The 18,039-nt window shown below is 40.0% G+C and overlaps 1 protein-coding gene across 1 annotated transcript in view; it reads left to right on the top strand.

Annotated features, from left to right (window-relative positions):
- Positions 1-446: 446 nt before the first annotated feature.
- The window catches only part of PLCXD2 (phosphatidylinositol specific phospholipase C X domain containing 2), a 42,341-nt gene continuing 24,748 nt past the window's right edge, over positions 447-18,039 (top strand). The window contains exon 1 of the mRNA XM_089512303.1: positions 447-721. Within this exon, the coding sequence (XP_089368429.1) occupies positions 628-721 (94 nt within the window). The 5' untranslated portion in view covers positions 447-627. The remainder of the gene's footprint in view (positions 722-18,039) is intronic.

The following is an 18,039-nucleotide window of genomic DNA, read 5'->3' as shown; positions in this document are numbered from 1 at the left end:
AAAGGAAAGGCAAAACTCTGGTGCCACAACAGACCACAGCTGTCAGAACTGCATGGCAGATTAAAGTGGAGGTCAAACCGGATCATTTCTGCAGAGTGGAGGCAGCCTGAAATAACAACAACAACAACAACAACAATAATAATACCAACCATCATCATCATCATCATCATCATCATTATTATTATTATTATTATTTACTCTCCAATTAGACAGAGGCGACTGATAACATTAAAGAACACTAAAATACAGTCAAACACAACATCCCACAAACTCGTGGGGAGAGTGAGGAAAGGAAAGCCAGCCTGCTCTGTGCCCATCCCTCCCTGGCAGAGAGAGGGATGAGGCGGTGCCAGCCCTGCCAGCCTCGCCTGCCTCTCTGGCCGTCCAATCCTAGTGGCCAGCCTTGGCTGAGAGGGCTCTTTCTCTCCTTTTGCCGGCCAGGTAGGCACCCAGTCCTTGGCTGGCAGCATCGGAGGCAGCCTGCCAGGTGCCAAAGCTTCCCAAGGCGGATTCCTGATGCTCTGGGGGAGCCTGGCAGGGAGGGCCATGTGGCCCACCGGGTGGAGCCCGAGAAGGAGAGGCTAACCGAGCAGTTGGGAGGCAAAGAGAGAGAGAGAGAAGGAGAGGATGAAGATGGCATCTGAAGGCAGCAACGCAGACTGGATGGGCACCTTGCCCCCCAGCCTCAGCGCCCTCCCCCTGGCCAACCTGGCCATCCCAGGTGAGGCACTCAGAGACCCATCATCCCCTGAGCAGAGCTCTCTCCTTCGCCTCCTGATGGGGATGGTGGTTGTGAGTTGTGCGTTGTGCGCCTTCTTGCCTATATTAAAAATGTGTCTCTTTGAAGCTACTTTTGATTGGTAGTTATAGTGTTGGTGTTGTAGTTCGAGCAAGGGATAAGGGAGATGTCATTTTTAGCTGTCTGTATCTGTTTATGTAGTTCTTGTAACCCGCCTTGATCCTTTTGGAAAGGCGGAATATAAATGAAATCTATTATTATTATTATTATTATTATTATTGGAGCAAGAGGACCTCACAGCAAAGGAGGACAAGGCACCCTCCGATGTAGGACATCCCAGGAAACTGCCCAAACGCAAAGCTCCAAACAGATGGTCAGGGCATGCTTCTTAGTCCTTCTCCACGTGGAGGACCTTTGGGACTTTCCTCCCGGGAATGGAGGAACAGGTCCGGGAAAAGGAGGACCTCTGGTCACCCTGATTCGGGCTCCTTAGCCATGCTCCAAATGGAAGACAATTTGAACATTCCTCCTGGACAGAAGGGTGGGATATAGGACATGTCCTGGAAAAGGAGGACCTCTGGTCACCCTGATTCATGCTTATTGTTATCCTGCGTTTATTTTTATTTGTGGTTTGTTATATTTTATTATTTAAATGTTAATATGTATTATGTTTAATTTTATAGAATGTATGCCCTAGGCAGGTTTATTTTATTTTATTTTTTTATGTACAGCACTGTGTAAATTTACAGTGCTTTAAAAATAAAGCTTAATAATAATAATAATATAGTGGAGGAAGTTTTTTAATTCCTCCTGAACAGATGGGTGAAATATAGGACATTCTCAGGAAAAGGAGGACCTCTGGTCACCCTGATTCATGCTTAAAGTGGAGGACATTTTTTAATTCCTCCTGGACATAAAGGTGAAATATAGGGCAAGTCCTGGAAAAGGAGGACCTCTGGTCACTCTGATTCATGCTTGAAATGGAGGACATTTTTAATTCCTCCTGGAGAGAAGGGTGGAATATAGGACATGTCCTAGAAAAGGAGGACCTCTGGTCACCCTGTTTGGGGGGGGGGGGGAGGATCCAACCTGCTTTGCTACCTGTTTAGCTAGATCAGCAAATGGGCACCTGGAGCCATAAAGTATAATAGAATATGCAGTGCGCAAAATACCCCAAACAAAATGCTGTATGACTGAGCATGAGGATATGATCTCTCCATGCTGGACCTCATGCCTGTGCATAGTCAATGCTTGTATGTTCTTTTTGCCTTCAGATTGTTTCCAATTTAGGACATCCCTAAGGTGAAGCTATCACAGGGTTTCCTTGGCAGGTTTCTTCAGCGGGGCTTTGCCATTGTCCTCCTCTGAGGCTGAGAGAGTATGACTTGCCCAAGGTTTTCATGGCTGAGCTGAGATTCAAACCCTGGTCTCCAGAGTCACTGTCCAAGGCTCCAACCACAAAACCACACTGGCTGCGGAGACCCTTTAAAGCAGTGCATTTATTTCCTTCCAGCCTATAACTTTGGGTGTAGAAGTAGTACAATTGGACACCACTTTAACTGCCATAGCTTCATCCTACAGGATCTTGGGATTTGTGGTTTTGTGAAGTTTGTTATCGTTGTTGTTGAGTCAACCTTGACTCATAGTATCCCTGTGGATGATATTCAGGTCCTGCAAGCCCAGGCCTGTGCCCTCCATGATCAAGTCTAACCACCTGGCATGTGGTCTTCTCTTTCTACTGCCTTCCACCTTTCCTAGCATCATTGTCTTTTCTAACAGTTCCTTTTTTCCTCTTGATGTGGCCAAAATACAACAGCCTCAATTTAGTCATCTTATATTTCAGAGAAAGTTCTGGTTTGATCTGTTCTGGAACCCATTTGTTCCATCAACCCTTTCTGGCACCAGCACTCTTTGGCAGAGAAGGCTAAAGGCCTTGTAAAACGACACATCCCAGGATTCCATAGGATTAAACTACCCCACTTAAAGTGGTGTCAAACTGCATTATTTCTACAGTGTAGGTGTACCCCTTGTAAGCCTATCATTCAAACTTTTATGGCACTGTGAAAATTTCTGGCAATGCTTTCTTGCTTATCTGAGAGGAGGCACCTTGCTTGACTTCAGTGGGACCAAGTGTAAAATTGGTGGGGTCCTAGCCTACCCAGTTATTTTGAAGGCAATTTTTCATCAGGGCTAAATCCTGCTTTAACTCCACCTGGAGTAGACAGACTGAATTAATGGATTCAGTGTTTCTACTCTGGCTAGAATGAATAATTGAATATTGCCTGCAGTATTGAATGCTTCATTTGTATTAGGTTAATACAATTACAAAGGAAAGATCTGGTGGGGGGAACATTACACTAGTGTACTTCATCTGTATAACAGGTACCTTTTTATACTAGGAAAGAAAAGCTAAAAGGAAAGTACCCCTTTAACTCATGCTTAATTGCAACAAACATATATTGCTGATATGTAACCTGGATAAGATTAGGCACTTGATTTATTGGCTCAGAGCGTATTTCCAGATCTTGTTTAATGCTTGGGGCACATTATACTAGTCCAGACTATGTCATAAATACATTCATTCTGGAGCCTTAAACTAATAACTTTATTTCAGCCTCAGCCCCCTTCCACAATCTGTGCTCTGGGGGAGGGGGAATAATAATACCAATTTAATTTGCAAGGTTACAACAGTATTATCCGTTATACAGTTTTTAATTATTATATTTACTTGGTTGTAGGTTGTGCTATTTATTGATTTGTTGTTGTTGTTGTTGTTGTGTGCCTTCAAGTTGTTTCTGAGTTATAGAGACTCAGGCCTGCACAACATACAGCCCAGGGGCCGCACATGGCTCACGAAAGAATTTCAGGCGGCCCACAAAGATGTGAAATGATATCAGTGCTCCTCTGCCACTCAGCCTCCTCTGAGGAGATGGCCATGCAGAGGAGGAGGACAAAGAGGGTCAAACACTCACCCCTCAAGGCTCCTCCATCATACACCCTTCTCCCAAGGAGAAATCCAGGCAGAGAAGGATAGGCAAGGCTCCACCACCACTTGGCTTTCTCCTGAGAAGAGGGCCAGGCAGAGGAAGAGGAGGATGGAAAGAATACTAATTAGTTCTAATTAATTAATATTTAATTAAAACCTGTGGCCCAAAAAAGTTTAGTCTATTTTAATTTTGGCCCCTACCTATTGCCAAGTTGTGCAAAACAACCCTATCATGGGGTTTTCTGGAGCTGAGCGTGTGTGACTTGCCAAGTGTCATCCAATGGGTTTCCACAGCCAAAGGGGGAATTGAACCCTAATCTCCAAAGTCAGAGTCCAAGGCTCAAATCACTACACCACTGCTTTGTGTTGATTATACCATCAGTCCAATAAGCTAAATAGTGTCCTCTGAATGTTGCTGGACTTCCACTTTCATCAGACCTACCAAGCACAGAGGAGTGATGGGAATTGCAATCCAACAACATCTAAAAGTCTATAGATTCTGCAGCAGCGTCTAAGCCTTCAAACAGGAGATGCCTGGGACTGAATTTTTTCATGTGTTCTCCTATTGAGCTAGAGTAATTCCAAATGAAAGCCAGTGTGGTGTAGTGGTTTGTGTGTTGTACTACAAATCTGGAGACCAGGGTTTTATTCACTGCTCGGCCATGGAAACATTGGGTGAGTCACTCTCAGCCCCAGAAAACCCCATGATAGGTTCACTTTAAGGTTGCAATAAATCAGAAATGACTTGAAGGCACACAACAAAATTCCCAATGCATCACTATAATTTGAAAATTTTATCACTGACATTTTGTTTGTAAGACAGGCATAGATTGGCTGAAACGTACATGTAAGTAAGCAAATAAATTTGTTCACACAATGCTTTTCTCCATTAGTTTGTGTGTTGGGGGGGGGCAGAATCCAACTCTCTTTGCTGCTTGTTTACCTAGATCAGCAAATGAGCACCTGGAGCCATAAAGTACGTGTGCAGGCCTGAGAGTACACAAAATATCCCAAACAAAATGCTGTACAACTGAGCATGAAGATATAATCTATCCATACTGGACCTCATGCTTGTAGTCTTAAACTTGTACATAAACAATGTGTGTGTGTTGCTTGTTTTCAATTCAATTCATTTCTTACTTAGGGTGACCCTAAGGCAAACCTATCACAGGGGTTTCTTGGCAAGTTTCTTCAATCAGAGGGGGTTTGCCATTGCCATCCTCTCTAAGGCCGAGAGGGTGTGACTTGCCAGTCACACACCAGTTAGTTTATGTGGCCAAGCTGGGATTCGAACCCTGCTTTCCAGAATCATAGTCAACACTCAGATCACTACACCACACTGGCTCGTGTAGTCAATACGCCAAACAATTTTGTAGATATGGTTCATTGGCATAGAAAATAAAAGTTTGTTGCTTTGCTAACACAACATGCACAGTCTTGTTTAAAAAAAATAGAAATAAACTTTCTGTTTTTTAATACCTCTTCGTGTGTTTCCCCCCAGTATCCTATCTTGTTTACTGTAAGGCACTCCACCCATTGTGTATTTGTTGGTCAGTTGACAGCAGGTACTTTGAGAAATTACCCCCTGTGTTCAGAGAATGCTTAGAGATGGAGCAGGAGCAAGGATATCACCGTGTTCCCCAGCATCCCTATCCCCATCCAATCTACCCTGAACGTCACAGGTCCTTAGTCGTGGGCATGATCCAAAGTGTGTACTGTCCAAAAAAAGGTGTGAAGGTTCATCCTTTTGACTTTAGAAAACCAGCTTCTAGTATTTATTTGTTTGTATGTTTATAGTATGTCTATAGCACCTCCCAACCCACAAGGGCTCCCAAGTCAACGAACAAATAAAAACCAATTAAAACAATCCCAAGATTAAAACATTTAAAAAGACATATTATGAACCACAATCTTCCCTTGAGTTCCTGAATTTTAAGTAACATTCATGTTAATTTTCCAATCAAAGCTGAAGAAATTAAAAATGAAATTTTGGGCCTTTTTGTGAAGGATTTGATGATACTCAAAGCCTGGATTGTATTCAGAGAGAGGTCAATTCTCAGCATCACTATCAAAATCTTATTGAAAAGGTGGCAGATTCAAGCTTTTTCCTAAAGCAATTTCCTGCAATTTAATATTTTTGTCACTAAACTGAAATCAGATGACCACCAAAATAGAGTATATCCCATCTGGGTACATATGAATGCTGTCGTGTTAATTTCACTGTCCAATGTCTCTAAAAGTATGTTAGGATTTTACCATACAACTTCTAAAAATAAGCAGGAAGGTTGTTGAGAAAACTGTAAATGAGCCTGATTTATTAAGATAAAATGTTCAGTACAGTTTTAGGGTATAAGCTGATCACTAGCTGAGGTTAGTGAACATTCCTCACCACAACACACACTGATAATGCATTATTTCAAATATTGGTTCCCTGTTGAGGAGAGGTGACCTTTTCCTATATCCATAGTTAGTTTCCAGCAGAGACAGGATACCAGACAAGATGAGTCATTGTTCTGTAGCAATGTTAATGCCTGGTCATCATCCAGTACTGGCAAATCCTCAGTCAGGCACGAGCTGGCATTTGGCTTGTCATGCTTTTCATTTGCAGTTCATATAACAAGTGCGGAATGTGACTGCAACAGAACCACCCCTCAGGTCTTGATCCTCAAGATATTTATAAAGGCATGCATGCCCCCATTGGATCACAACTGCTTCAGGAATTGTCGTCTCATAATCTCCCTCGCTCCCAAACATAACGTCACTTGATAACAGATGGTCGGGTATTTCTATTAAAAGTAATCTGCCATCAGTATTTCTCAAGAGCAAGGGGAAAGTGGAAGTTTGCTCTGGATTTAAAGATCAAATCACTTTCTCCAGATGTAGGTTTGAGTGGTGCATTTCCCCAGGTAGCTTTATATCAGAATTTGGACTAAAATGAATGGTAGTGATGTCTAAATAAGACTTGGAAGCTGCAACTAGTGCAAAATGCAGCAGCTGAATTGCTGGGTGGAATATGATATAGACAGCATGTAATGGCAGTCTTAAAAGAACTGCACCAGCTGCCAATATCTTTCCAGACTGAATTCAAGGTGCTTGTGATGACATTTAAAACCCTAAATGACTTGGGACCTCAATACAGTGGCTCCTTGTTACCCACTGGGGTTTGGTTCCAGGATCCCCCAGGGCTAACAAAATCCATGGATGCTCAAGTCCCATTAAATATAACGGCATAGCAAAATGGAATCCCTTATATATGATCAGAACTGAAAATGTTTTAAAAATCCAGAATATTTCTTATTGAATAAGTTGACAATTGTAGGGATTTCAGTGATGAAACTATATATACATTATTTCCTTGTTCAGAGTTGTTTCTTCAACTGATCAGCATAACTGGGAGTAGGTGTGGCATTTTAAAAATTATTAACGCATACATTGTGCTTAGCCACGTGCAGTAATGTTGCTAATGAGTAATGCTCCAATGATTTCCAGCTTATGTCAGTCATTACAGTGATGTTTCTTAATTCAGATTAGCATGAGATTTAAATTGTCTGCCCTAATGGCACCATGCAGATGAAACTAACAGGAAATTGACAGACATCCAATGGAATTACTGGCACAAATCCCAGGTTTTAAAGGAGTACCTAAATCAGGACTGGGGAATCTCAGGCCCCAGGGCCAGATCTGACCCTCTTGAGGATCTTTAGGGGTATATGTTATGGTGATGCTCCTTTCACAAGCTTTTCTATGTGTTCCCCATCATTCCAAAAGGTTGTACTGTTAGCTTTAAGCTAAAATGACTTTTATTTTCAGCAATTAAATTTGATCCTCAGGATGAAGGAGGTCCTCCACTTTGACTTAAAGGCACAACAAATTTCAGACAGTGACCTAGAGATTGATGAATAGTGTTTTAGTGGAGTATATGGATTGCAGTTAAAGAAAATGTCTATTTTTCTGGCTTACCTTTATCACTGTTCTAAATGTATATCTCAAATATTCACAACTGAATCATAAGCAACTCTTATTGGTTAATTCTTCCACCCATGTCCTGGAAACTGATAGTATCCAATAATTTCCCTTTTCCTCTTGTAAACATAACATTTCATTAAACCTGTGATTCTGTGCATTGGTAAGGTACATAGAGCACTGTAATATTTTCATATTTTCATATTACATCACAGGCTAGATGAATGGCAGCATGTACACAAAATAATGTAAGCACCTACTCTCAGTTTATTTGCAAAGGTGGAGAGAGTTTCATAATGGGCACGTTGCAATTTATCTGGTTTGCAGTGTAACATGGAGATATGACAGTGTATTTACATAACGGACTGGTTTAATTGCTTAGTACCTTCTGTTGAATATTGAACTGAATCATGGCACACGTGAAAGAGGTGCATCAAATTATTATTTTTTTAAATAATAGGTAAGCACCTTTCCTTGCCAATAAACCAAGGTAAGTTGTCATTGTTAACTGCCATCAAGCTGACTTCAATTTATGGTGACCCTATGACTGTGAGACCTCCTAGTCATCCTTTCAACAACCCTGTTCAGATCTTGTAGAGTCAGAGCCATGGCTTCCTTAATTGAGTCTAATCATGCTTAACGTGATCTTCCTCTTTTCCTGCTGCCTTCTGCTTTACCAAGCATTATTATCTTTTCTAGGGAGTCATAACTTCTCATGATATGGCAAAGTATGACAATCTCAGTTTAGTGCATTTCTTTTTTTTTACTTTTAGTGCACATTTGTGCATAATGATGTAAATAACATTTATAGGTTTTTTTATCCTGAACCAAAAAAAGAGTGTTTCAACATGTCCACACACTACATTAAAAATAAATAAATGGGACTTTATTATTTATTTTATTACTATTTTGGCATCTTTTGTGAAAACCCATGAAAGATTATTTTGCACAACCCCCCCCCCCCACACACACACACACATTGTTTTTGTGTAAAACCCCGCAATATTTTGTGTAAACCCACTTCCAATATAAAGCAATGTACAAAGTATTTCTCACAGAATGTTGTTTCTGGAACAAATCATTTTATTTTGTACAAACCCCCCAATCGGTGAAATTGTTAGTATTTGCTTATTTTTATATATTCTGCCTTTTCTCCACCCCAAGACTGAATGTCCTGTAACAAAGTTAAAGCAGATAAAAGCATACTTCAGTTAAACAAAAAGGAATAAACCAGTGTAGCACAATATTAAAAGTCCCTCCCTTGTAGATTTCCAGAGGCCTTTAAAAATGTAAGGTTTTCACTTGCAATTGTGAAGACACTAAGGAGGTAAGGAGTTCTATTAAAGGAATCCCAGAGACTAGAACTTCAAAAAAGGCTCTATTCTCTGTGCAGATCATATGCCTGTGAGGATGATGGGATGGAGAGAACAGCCCCTGAAGATCTCTAACCTTGAGCATGTTTATATGGGAAGATGCAGTCCGCCAGGTAACTTGGAACCAAGTTGCATGGGGTTTTATAGGTCATAACCAACACTTTGAATTGTGGCTGCATACAATCAGGTAGCCAGTGGAGTTGTTGTAGTAAAGAAGTAATTAAAAATGCCTAAAAATTATTAGCATGATTGAGTTAGGGCCAAAACAGATGGCCCTTTTGCACCACTGTCTGGGCTGCTTCTAGAGCACAGGATTTATATGGCGCTCATTCCGAAGCTGCCCAGACATGGGCCAGCTTCTGAACACTCCAGTGGCATTGTGTTTATACACCGCATGCCGCCGGAGTGCCTTACAGCCAGCTTCTGGCTGTGGCAGGGTGGGAAAAGCTGGCTTTTTGCCGGCCAAAAAGGAGAGGCTCTTTGCCGCTCCATTTTCAGACAGCTTCTAGGTGGATTAGGGCTGTGGAATGCTGTTGCTGTGGTCCTAACCCAGGTTCAGAAGGAGTGGCTTCAAGCTAACCCTTCAGGACTGTTTATTTCAGCCTTCATTAACAGAATATATTTCATGAAATGTTCATTGTTAATGGTTGTCAATTTTCTGTCATCTGTGAGAACATCATTGAAAATAACAGTTTGTGAAGCCAAAGAAGGACTTATTCTGTACAAAATTTACATGTGGTGTTTTTGTGTACAAAAAAGCATTTTCTGCACAGGAAATAACATTTTCTGCACAGACAATAATATTTCTACACAGAAAATTTGGTTTTTTGATAAGAAAATGATGTTTATTTCACAATACAACCAAGCGTGCATTTTGTACAGAATATGTTTAGACTTGTCAAAATTTTCATCGTCTCTTCAGGATTTCTCAGCACTAGAAAAATCGTTTTGTTCTCTCAGATGTGTAAGTTATTTTAAAGTGGAGTGTACTGGACTGGAGTGGAAAGAATAAGAAGGAAGCTGGTGAAATTAGGTCACTTGCCTCAGAGTTCATGAGCTATGAATGGCTGAGATAAGACTTCAGTTGTGACAGATTTTTGTAGCCTCTTGCCACTGAGACAGCCTTGTAGCCACATGTGCTTTCTTTCCAGAAGTACATTTTTTCTGTACCATGAATAACTAAATTATTTTTTTAAAAAAAATCTGAATAGCTGTCCCTAAAAAGAAATTGTGACTACTTACTGCCAAATTTCAGCAACTATAGGCCTCATGTAGTCCAGATTATTTCTGCTCAATCCTGCTACACTGACTTGGGAGTAAATGACTTTAAACTCAATGTGGTTACTTCTACAAATATCTAGTATTAATAGTTAGTATGACATTTTGTCTGGCCTAAACCAATAAAGCGTACATTGGTCAAATAATTTTTGCATGCCAAATTTCTTACAATGATTTAAGGAGGATTTGCAGTTTGGACAGAAAGATTTGCTTCCTGTACATATGCATACAATTTACAATTTAAGCAGAAATTAGATTTTAAAAGATAAATTAATTTAAGGCAAATGGTGAAACAGGTTTGTTATGTGAGCTATTTTTCTGAATTAATGATTTTTTTTAAAAAAATATGCCTATGTGTAATTTCTTAATTATTTCATTGTTTATATAACTAGAAAACGGGAGTTGGAGCACAGTTTGCTTGTCTTTTTGTCCATGGTTTGCTAATTCTGTTTTTCTGAGCAGTTTTTTCCAGTATTAGAACTAACTCCAGAGAAATGATGAGCTGTTGGCTGCTTCCTTTAATCTCTGCAGCATCTGTTGAATACTCTGTCCCTCTCTCTTCCCCCTCCTCCCTCCATAGTAGTTTCACTGGACTTTGACACACTTCTTTCTAAAGGGATAGGCTCAGCTGTTTCTCCTAACAGCTACACCCCTAGTGCTCTAGTCCCTCCCTAAGCACTTAGCAAAATCATGATTAAGCCTCTCCTTGAATCTTAGCTCCCAAAGAAGGAAACTAGCAGATGGTCACTTGGAGATTTGTGCAGACATATTGCCTGATTTGTATGAACTTCCACAGGGGTAACCCATGTTAGTCTGCTTCAGCATCTTATTTATAAAAGAATTCTTGTCTCCAAATTTTGCTTTACACATACTATGATGCTGAAAACGCAAGGTTTCTTTAAAATTAATTACAAAGAATTTCTGAATACTACCTAAGAAGCTCTAGCCCTTCTTAGGGTGATCTTATATTGCCTTTATGCTAACATGCTATCTCATATTTCTTTTAAGCATGGATTTACCTTCTCTGTTCAGATTGTGGAAGAATAAGACTCGAAGGGCCTGAACAGCCAGGCCAATGTAAAGCTGCTTTCAGTCACTTTGGAGGTATGCTGTTTAAATGATGCAGTCGTCTTAAGAGGCCGGAAGCCATGCCAAAACCATGCTCCAGTTCTAAGGACTGGAGCACAGCTTTGGCGCAGCTTCTGGCTTCTTAAGATGTGTGTGTCATTTACACAGCATACCTCAAAAGTGACCTGAAGCAGCTTTATTTTGGCCAGTCTGTTTGGCCCCAAGGTTAGATGGTATGGTGCCACATTAACCATTTCTGTCAAACTATTTCTGTGTTGTGAAGTCAAAAGCTTTCATGGCCAGCATCCATAGTTTTTTGTGGGTTTTTCAGGCTATGTGGCCATGTTCTGGAGGAGTTTAGTCCTAACATTTTACCTGCATCTGTGGCTGGCATCTTCAGAGAATGCAGAAACGTCAGGAATAAACTCTTCTAGAACATGGCCACATAGCCCAAAAACCCCACAAAAAACTCTCCTTGTGCAGTTTCACTGAAATTAGGTTTCAATTAATTATGTTCCTTCTTTTGTCAGAATTATGTCTGATGCACTGACCAAAGGAAATGTAGACAAATAGAAGGAAACTAATGCATTTGGTCAGTAGCATCAGAGTTCATGTGCATGGTGTGATGTGGTGGCATTGGGACTTTAACTCAGGATGCTTGATACGGTGTATAACTTGTTTCAGTAGTTACAAAGTTTAACGTTTTCTTTCACTTTATTTTATAAGCGTTCCCTTATAGATTTTGGGGCTGAACAGACCACCCCTTTCAGTGCCGGATCAGAGCCATGGCAACTACATGCCACCATCCATAGGCTTGTGATTCATTAGTACAAATTCTATTTCAAAATAAATTTGACAGTTGGAATACGTATTATGCATCTTCTTTTTTATTTTCCCTAACTGCTCTATGGCTTCCCTTCAATCAGAATGTTTTGGTATCTTCCAATAAACAGATAGAATATGTATCCAGCAACTATAATTTTTGCTATCTTCCAGAATTAATCTTCATTCCCACTGAGTCATGCAGATTGTTCAGACATTTCATAGGTGAAGTACTGTATTATCTGGTGTATAAGACTACTTTTTAACCCAGGAAAATCTTCTCAAAAGTGGGGGTCGTCTTATACGCCGGGGGTCATCTGATATGACAGGTGCTGAAACTTCTGAGCCAGAGTGGAAAATCTGCGGTTGCCGCATATGGTGGGGGGAGCTCAAAAACAGCCGCGGGGTATGGAAAAAAGAGCAGTGTTTGTGCTACCGCTCTGATAGTCTTGAAGACAGGGAGGGCTGGACAAGCAGGGAGAGCTGACCAATCCAAGCAGGCTTTGTATACAACAAGTTTTCCTGCTACGTACCTGCATTTCATAAGCATTTGAATTAAAATTACCATATTGAAATAAAATCTGATGTTTTTTAAATTTTTATTTGGTGTGTGTTGGAAGAGGGGTAGTCTTATACGGCGAATATATCCCAAACTCTATATTTTAACTGGAAAAGTTTGGGATCGTCTTATACGCCCAGTCATCTTATACGCCAGAAAATACGGTATATGTTTTTAAAAATATATCCATGAGCAAAGAGAAGGTTAATGGGATTATATAGTTCTCTTGATAAGGCTTGAGATGGGATGGTGGTTTACTGGTAGATGCCTATAAAAGGTGTCAGATGTAAACTGTTTCCAGAAAGATGGGGAAAGTTTCTTGTCTGACACCCTGAAGGCTGTTGCTAGTCAGTGTAAACAATACTCAGCTAGATTAACTAATAGTCTGACTAGGCATAAAGCATTTTTCTATGTTCCTTGAAGCTATAATTAGTATAACAGTATATCTATGAATATTCTTTCCATCCCTACCTTATGTGGTGGGGAGAGTAATGGTTAAATACTGTTATCCATGAAAGAAAAATTTATGAAGATGTATATTCCTGAAAGGGAAACAGTTTACTGATACCATGAAACTCTACAGGGACCAATCGAGAATAGGCTTGTGAAGAGCTTACCTGAATTAGAGCAAAGGCAACTAAGCTGGCCATCTGGTTTCTTAGAGATCACAACTGTGAGAAAATTCAAGGAACCAAGAAAAAAAAAAACCTTTCCCCCATCCAAGGAAGGAGTGATTTATTTCATCCTGGCAACTGCATCACTCTGAGTCCACATGATAATGCCCTTGCAACACAGATAGAAACATTTTATTTAAAACTGGATGCTTGCTAATTGGACTTCCAAAGGATGGAGTGGGCAGGTTAGTCCCTGATTGCCTATCACAAAGATTGCTAGTCTGCTTTGTAAAGAGGCTGATACAGTTTTGCTTTGTACCAAATGTACCAAAAACCAGTTGGCATGAAAAAAAATCTTGATAGTCTTGAACCTGTTTTACTGTATGTTTTTAATGGAGAAGACACAAATGTGCAAAACAAAAGAAAATACAAAAGGTTCTAAAGGAGACAGTTTCTAATAGTAAAAGCTGTGTAGCCCGACATCTCTGATTGATCAGAGACTGAAGTGGATGAAGAGTCAATATAGGAAGGCCTTGTGAAACCATTTTAAATCCCCATTCCACAAAAACCACAATTTATCAAATCACGGACATTGCCATTTTTCTAATGCTTTCTTTGTTGTTGTTGCTGTTGTTGTGTACCTTCAAGTCATTTCTCACTTGATATATCATGGGATTTTCTGGGGTTGAGAATGTATGACTTGCCCAAGGTCACCCAGTGGGTTTCCATGGCTGAGCAGTGTTCAAACACTATGCTATGCTGGGTCTCTAACGTATTATAATAATAAAAAATTTTATAGTCCTTGTTACATTTCAAAATGGTTGTGAGAAGACAAGTCCACCCAACTGATATCTTAGATCAATCAGTCTGGAGGACTATATTTAAATAATTGCTTTGAAACAGTTGATGTGAAGACTTCTCCTCATTTTGCTGTTTGTTTAACCTAACAAGAATGTAGCTAAGGGAGAGGAAATGAGGGTTTTGCTTACTTCCCCCCAATGCTGATACTCCACATTAAATGTTTATTCAGTTCCCAAGTTCTAGCATGTGGTAATTTTAAACATTCAGTTGAGCTTTTAGAAATACAGTTTGGGCATCCAAAGAAAAGGGGCAGGCAGAATCAGCAAGGAAATGCAAACACAGCTAAGAGAGTTCTAGGTGTGAGAGATGTTCCATGTCTTAGAGCCCGTACAGACAGGTCAAAATAAAATTGCTTCAGGTAACTTTGGAGGTATGCTGTTTAAATGATGCATGCATCCTAAGAGTCCAGAAGGCACGCCAAAGCCATGGTCCAGTCCTAAGGACTGGAGTGCAGCTTTGGCATAGCTTCTGGCCTCTTAAGATGTGTGTGTCAAATAAACAACATACCTCCAAAGTGACCCAAAGCAGCTTTATTTTGGCCTGTCTGTATGGGCCGTTAGTATCTGGCATGCTAGAAATTAAGAACTGGGGTGGGAGTAAATTCATTGCGGGAGACCAGAATTCTTACTGATGGGAGCAATGTCCGCATCCCCTCATAGCTACACCCCTAAAAGGCAGAATGTATGAACTCTCATCACAGCCAAACATTATGCATCAGACACTTTGTATGTGACACTATGGCATTATGCATTTGATTCTGAGCTCAATTTTTTGCTAAATATCTTCAAACCTTATTTAATATGAATCAGTGGTGGTATGCTGAAAAAACAAGTAGTAAGCAAATGTTTGTTCCTTGCTCAGCATGTCCTGGGTGTGCCTGGCAATCAGGATCAGTGCGCTCTCTCTCTCTCTCTCTCTCCTGTGGCATTGGAGTGTCAAACAGAATAAGGCCCAAAATAGCATAGCGTTTGAATACTCAAATGCTTTGAGGTATGTTGGCAGGAGTGGGGCAGAAATCTCCCTCAGGTAGCAAAGGAACTTGGAAATTCCAGTTGACAAATAACATGAAGAGAACGAGCTGAGCAGCCTCTGGCTTTCCGTTCTGCTACTTAGTAGATTCACACAGTGATATATGCTTTGAAACACTCCCAAATGCTCCCATTAGAGATTTTTTGTATTATATTATATTAAGTTGCTTTTACTATTTACATTTGTGTTCTGTATTGTTTCCTTTCTTCACATAACATATTGCTATGGTTTGTTCTCATACACTCACATTGACATGATTCTGTTCACAGAGGGAATGGTTAAAGGCAGGATAGAGGTGGCTGGGGTGTTCCTTGCCACATCCCACTTGCCCTTTTCTCCATGCATATTTTATCCTGTCATAATGTCATAATGCCTTGCAAACACAGAGCAGTGACAATATCAGCAGCAGGTAGAGCACAACATTGCTGGCACATTGCCTCACAGGCATTGGGCAGCATGTGAATTATGCTCAATCATCAGGTACTAGAATGTGGATTCCAGAAAGCACAATGACTGCAAACCACTATACTATCATCAGGATTTGTCACTTATCTGCAACAAAATCTGGCCTTCATTTATTTAGAGTTCTTGTTGTTGTTGTTAGCTGCCCTTGAGTTGATTTCAACTCCTGTGTACATTTCCAAGTCCCCCTGTCCTCTACCTCTTCAGGCCCAGCCTCATATTTTCCTTGATTGAGTCTAATCTTGCATGTGGTCTTCCTCTCTTTCTACTGCTTTCCACTTTTCCTAGCATCATTGCTTTTTCCCCTAATGATTAATTTTTCCTCATGATGTGGTCAAAGTATCAATTTAGTATCTTGGCCTCCAGAGAGTTCCAGCTTGATCTGTTCTAGAACCTATTTGTTTGTCTTCTTTAGCTTCCACAGTATCCTCAGCACTCTTCTCCAGTACCACACCTCAAGTGACTTGATTTTCTTTCTATCACCTTTTTTCACTGTCCAGTTCTCACATCTATTCATGGTGACGGTGGTTTGGATGATCCTCATTTTGATGTTCAGCTATAGGTCTTTACACTTTAAGATCTTGTCCAGTTCTTTCACAGCTGCCCTTCCTAATCCCAGTCTTCTTCTGATTTCCTGATTGCAGTCTCCTTTTTTAAAATCAGTATTCAAACTGAAGTATGGGGACTCTTTAGGGTTGTATAGGACCATTAAATAATTACATCACTGTTCCTATAGAAAAAGAAAGGACTGTATGTGTGTTTGCTTTGTGAAGTGATCTGTATGTAGTACTTTGTTGCACACACTGCTCTGAAAGATACAGGGACTGGATGTATGACCTAATGTGGTCTACAGGGGCATCTCTTACAGTGATGGCTACAGCCCCTTTCAGCCAGACAACCAGAAATCATCTCACTAATACCATATGTTGGATGGGAGACCAAGAGGAGAGAGGGTTTTGCAAATGATATCATTGCAGCCATATGGCTAGGTTAGAAAACAACATGCATTCGCAGCACAGTGAAGCATGTAAATAAGAAAACAACTGTAGTCAAATTAAACTTAAATTTTCACCTTACCATGAAAAGGACAACGTGCTGTTGGCACCAGGCATGGGTACTGCTTTGTTGATTTGACCACATGCATCATGCATATTAAACATATGGAGGGAACAACTATGTGCATTAGGTGTTATAAAAATACTATTCACCACATCAGAATTTTCCGACTCTTAATTGTAGCTGCCATGGTTGCTTTTAAATGAGAAACCACGTCCAACTGTGTGTGAAGTGTCATTTGTCCCTAAAAAGTCCAACCCTATTAATAGCTTTCCTGGCCTCTCTGTATATTACAGAACACTCTGAAATTAGCATGCTTGTCAAGAGAATTTAATTCTGTCATTCATTTCACTTAATTTGTGGGCATAATGTTTATTGCCTCTAACTGCTCTAGTGAGCAATTAAGTTAGCTTGTATTTAAAAGCTGTTTTTAAGATGCTAATCTGCTCTGTTAATGATATGAATCCTCAAGCCTCATGACATTTTGTTAGATACATTTCCAACTAGGTCAGCTTTACCTACATGCACCATGCAAAATTGTCAGCCAGGAAATAGCAGAAAACTACAGTTTGCTTATGTAAGATGAGGTGCATTTATGGAGTGAAATACACTGTTTAAGAACAAATGAATATACACTCCAGGCAGTCTTTATATATTTATAGGATATGTTATTCTGAAAAATGCATTGTGTTCTTCAGAAATCACTATCTATTAAGTAGGATAGTACCCACAGGCCCCAGGAACTTAAATAACCTTTTTTCTAAGGACACTACCAGAGCTTGGAAAAGATTGCATTTTTGGACCACAGCTCTGAGAATCATTCAGTTCATATGAACATTTAGTTTGGGAAGCTGGAGGATTATGAGAATTATATTCCCAAAAACACAAACCCTAACTGTTCTAAATTATGAATGTTAACACATAGAGCTTCCACAGTGTTATCTCCCTCTTTGACAAGTTACCTGAAAACTCTTCAGTATCTTGTTCTAGAAAGGTCTTATATACAGAATATTAACTATAGCGTAATATCAAATACAAACATACATCAAGAATTCAGGTGAAGCTGCTACGCAACTTTTAGAAAAGCAACATGAATAATTTATAAAACTGCTATACATATTTGTACTTGCCTTTTAAATCTGCTAAATATTGGGGACCAAGGATACATGTTGGATGTGGAGAAAACTGCAAATAAAACTGAACAAGAGGCTATGTGCCTCTAAAGGTTG

Source organism: Sceloporus occidentalis, unplaced genomic scaffold (assembly GCF_023333645.1).
Source record: "Sceloporus occidentalis isolate IW3139 unplaced genomic scaffold, rSceOcc1.0.p SCAF_2, whole genome shotgun sequence".
Classification (NCBI taxonomy): domain Eukaryota; kingdom Metazoa; phylum Chordata; class Lepidosauria; order Squamata; family Phrynosomatidae; genus Sceloporus; species Sceloporus occidentalis.
This window is presented reverse-complemented; position numbering and strand designations above follow the sequence as displayed.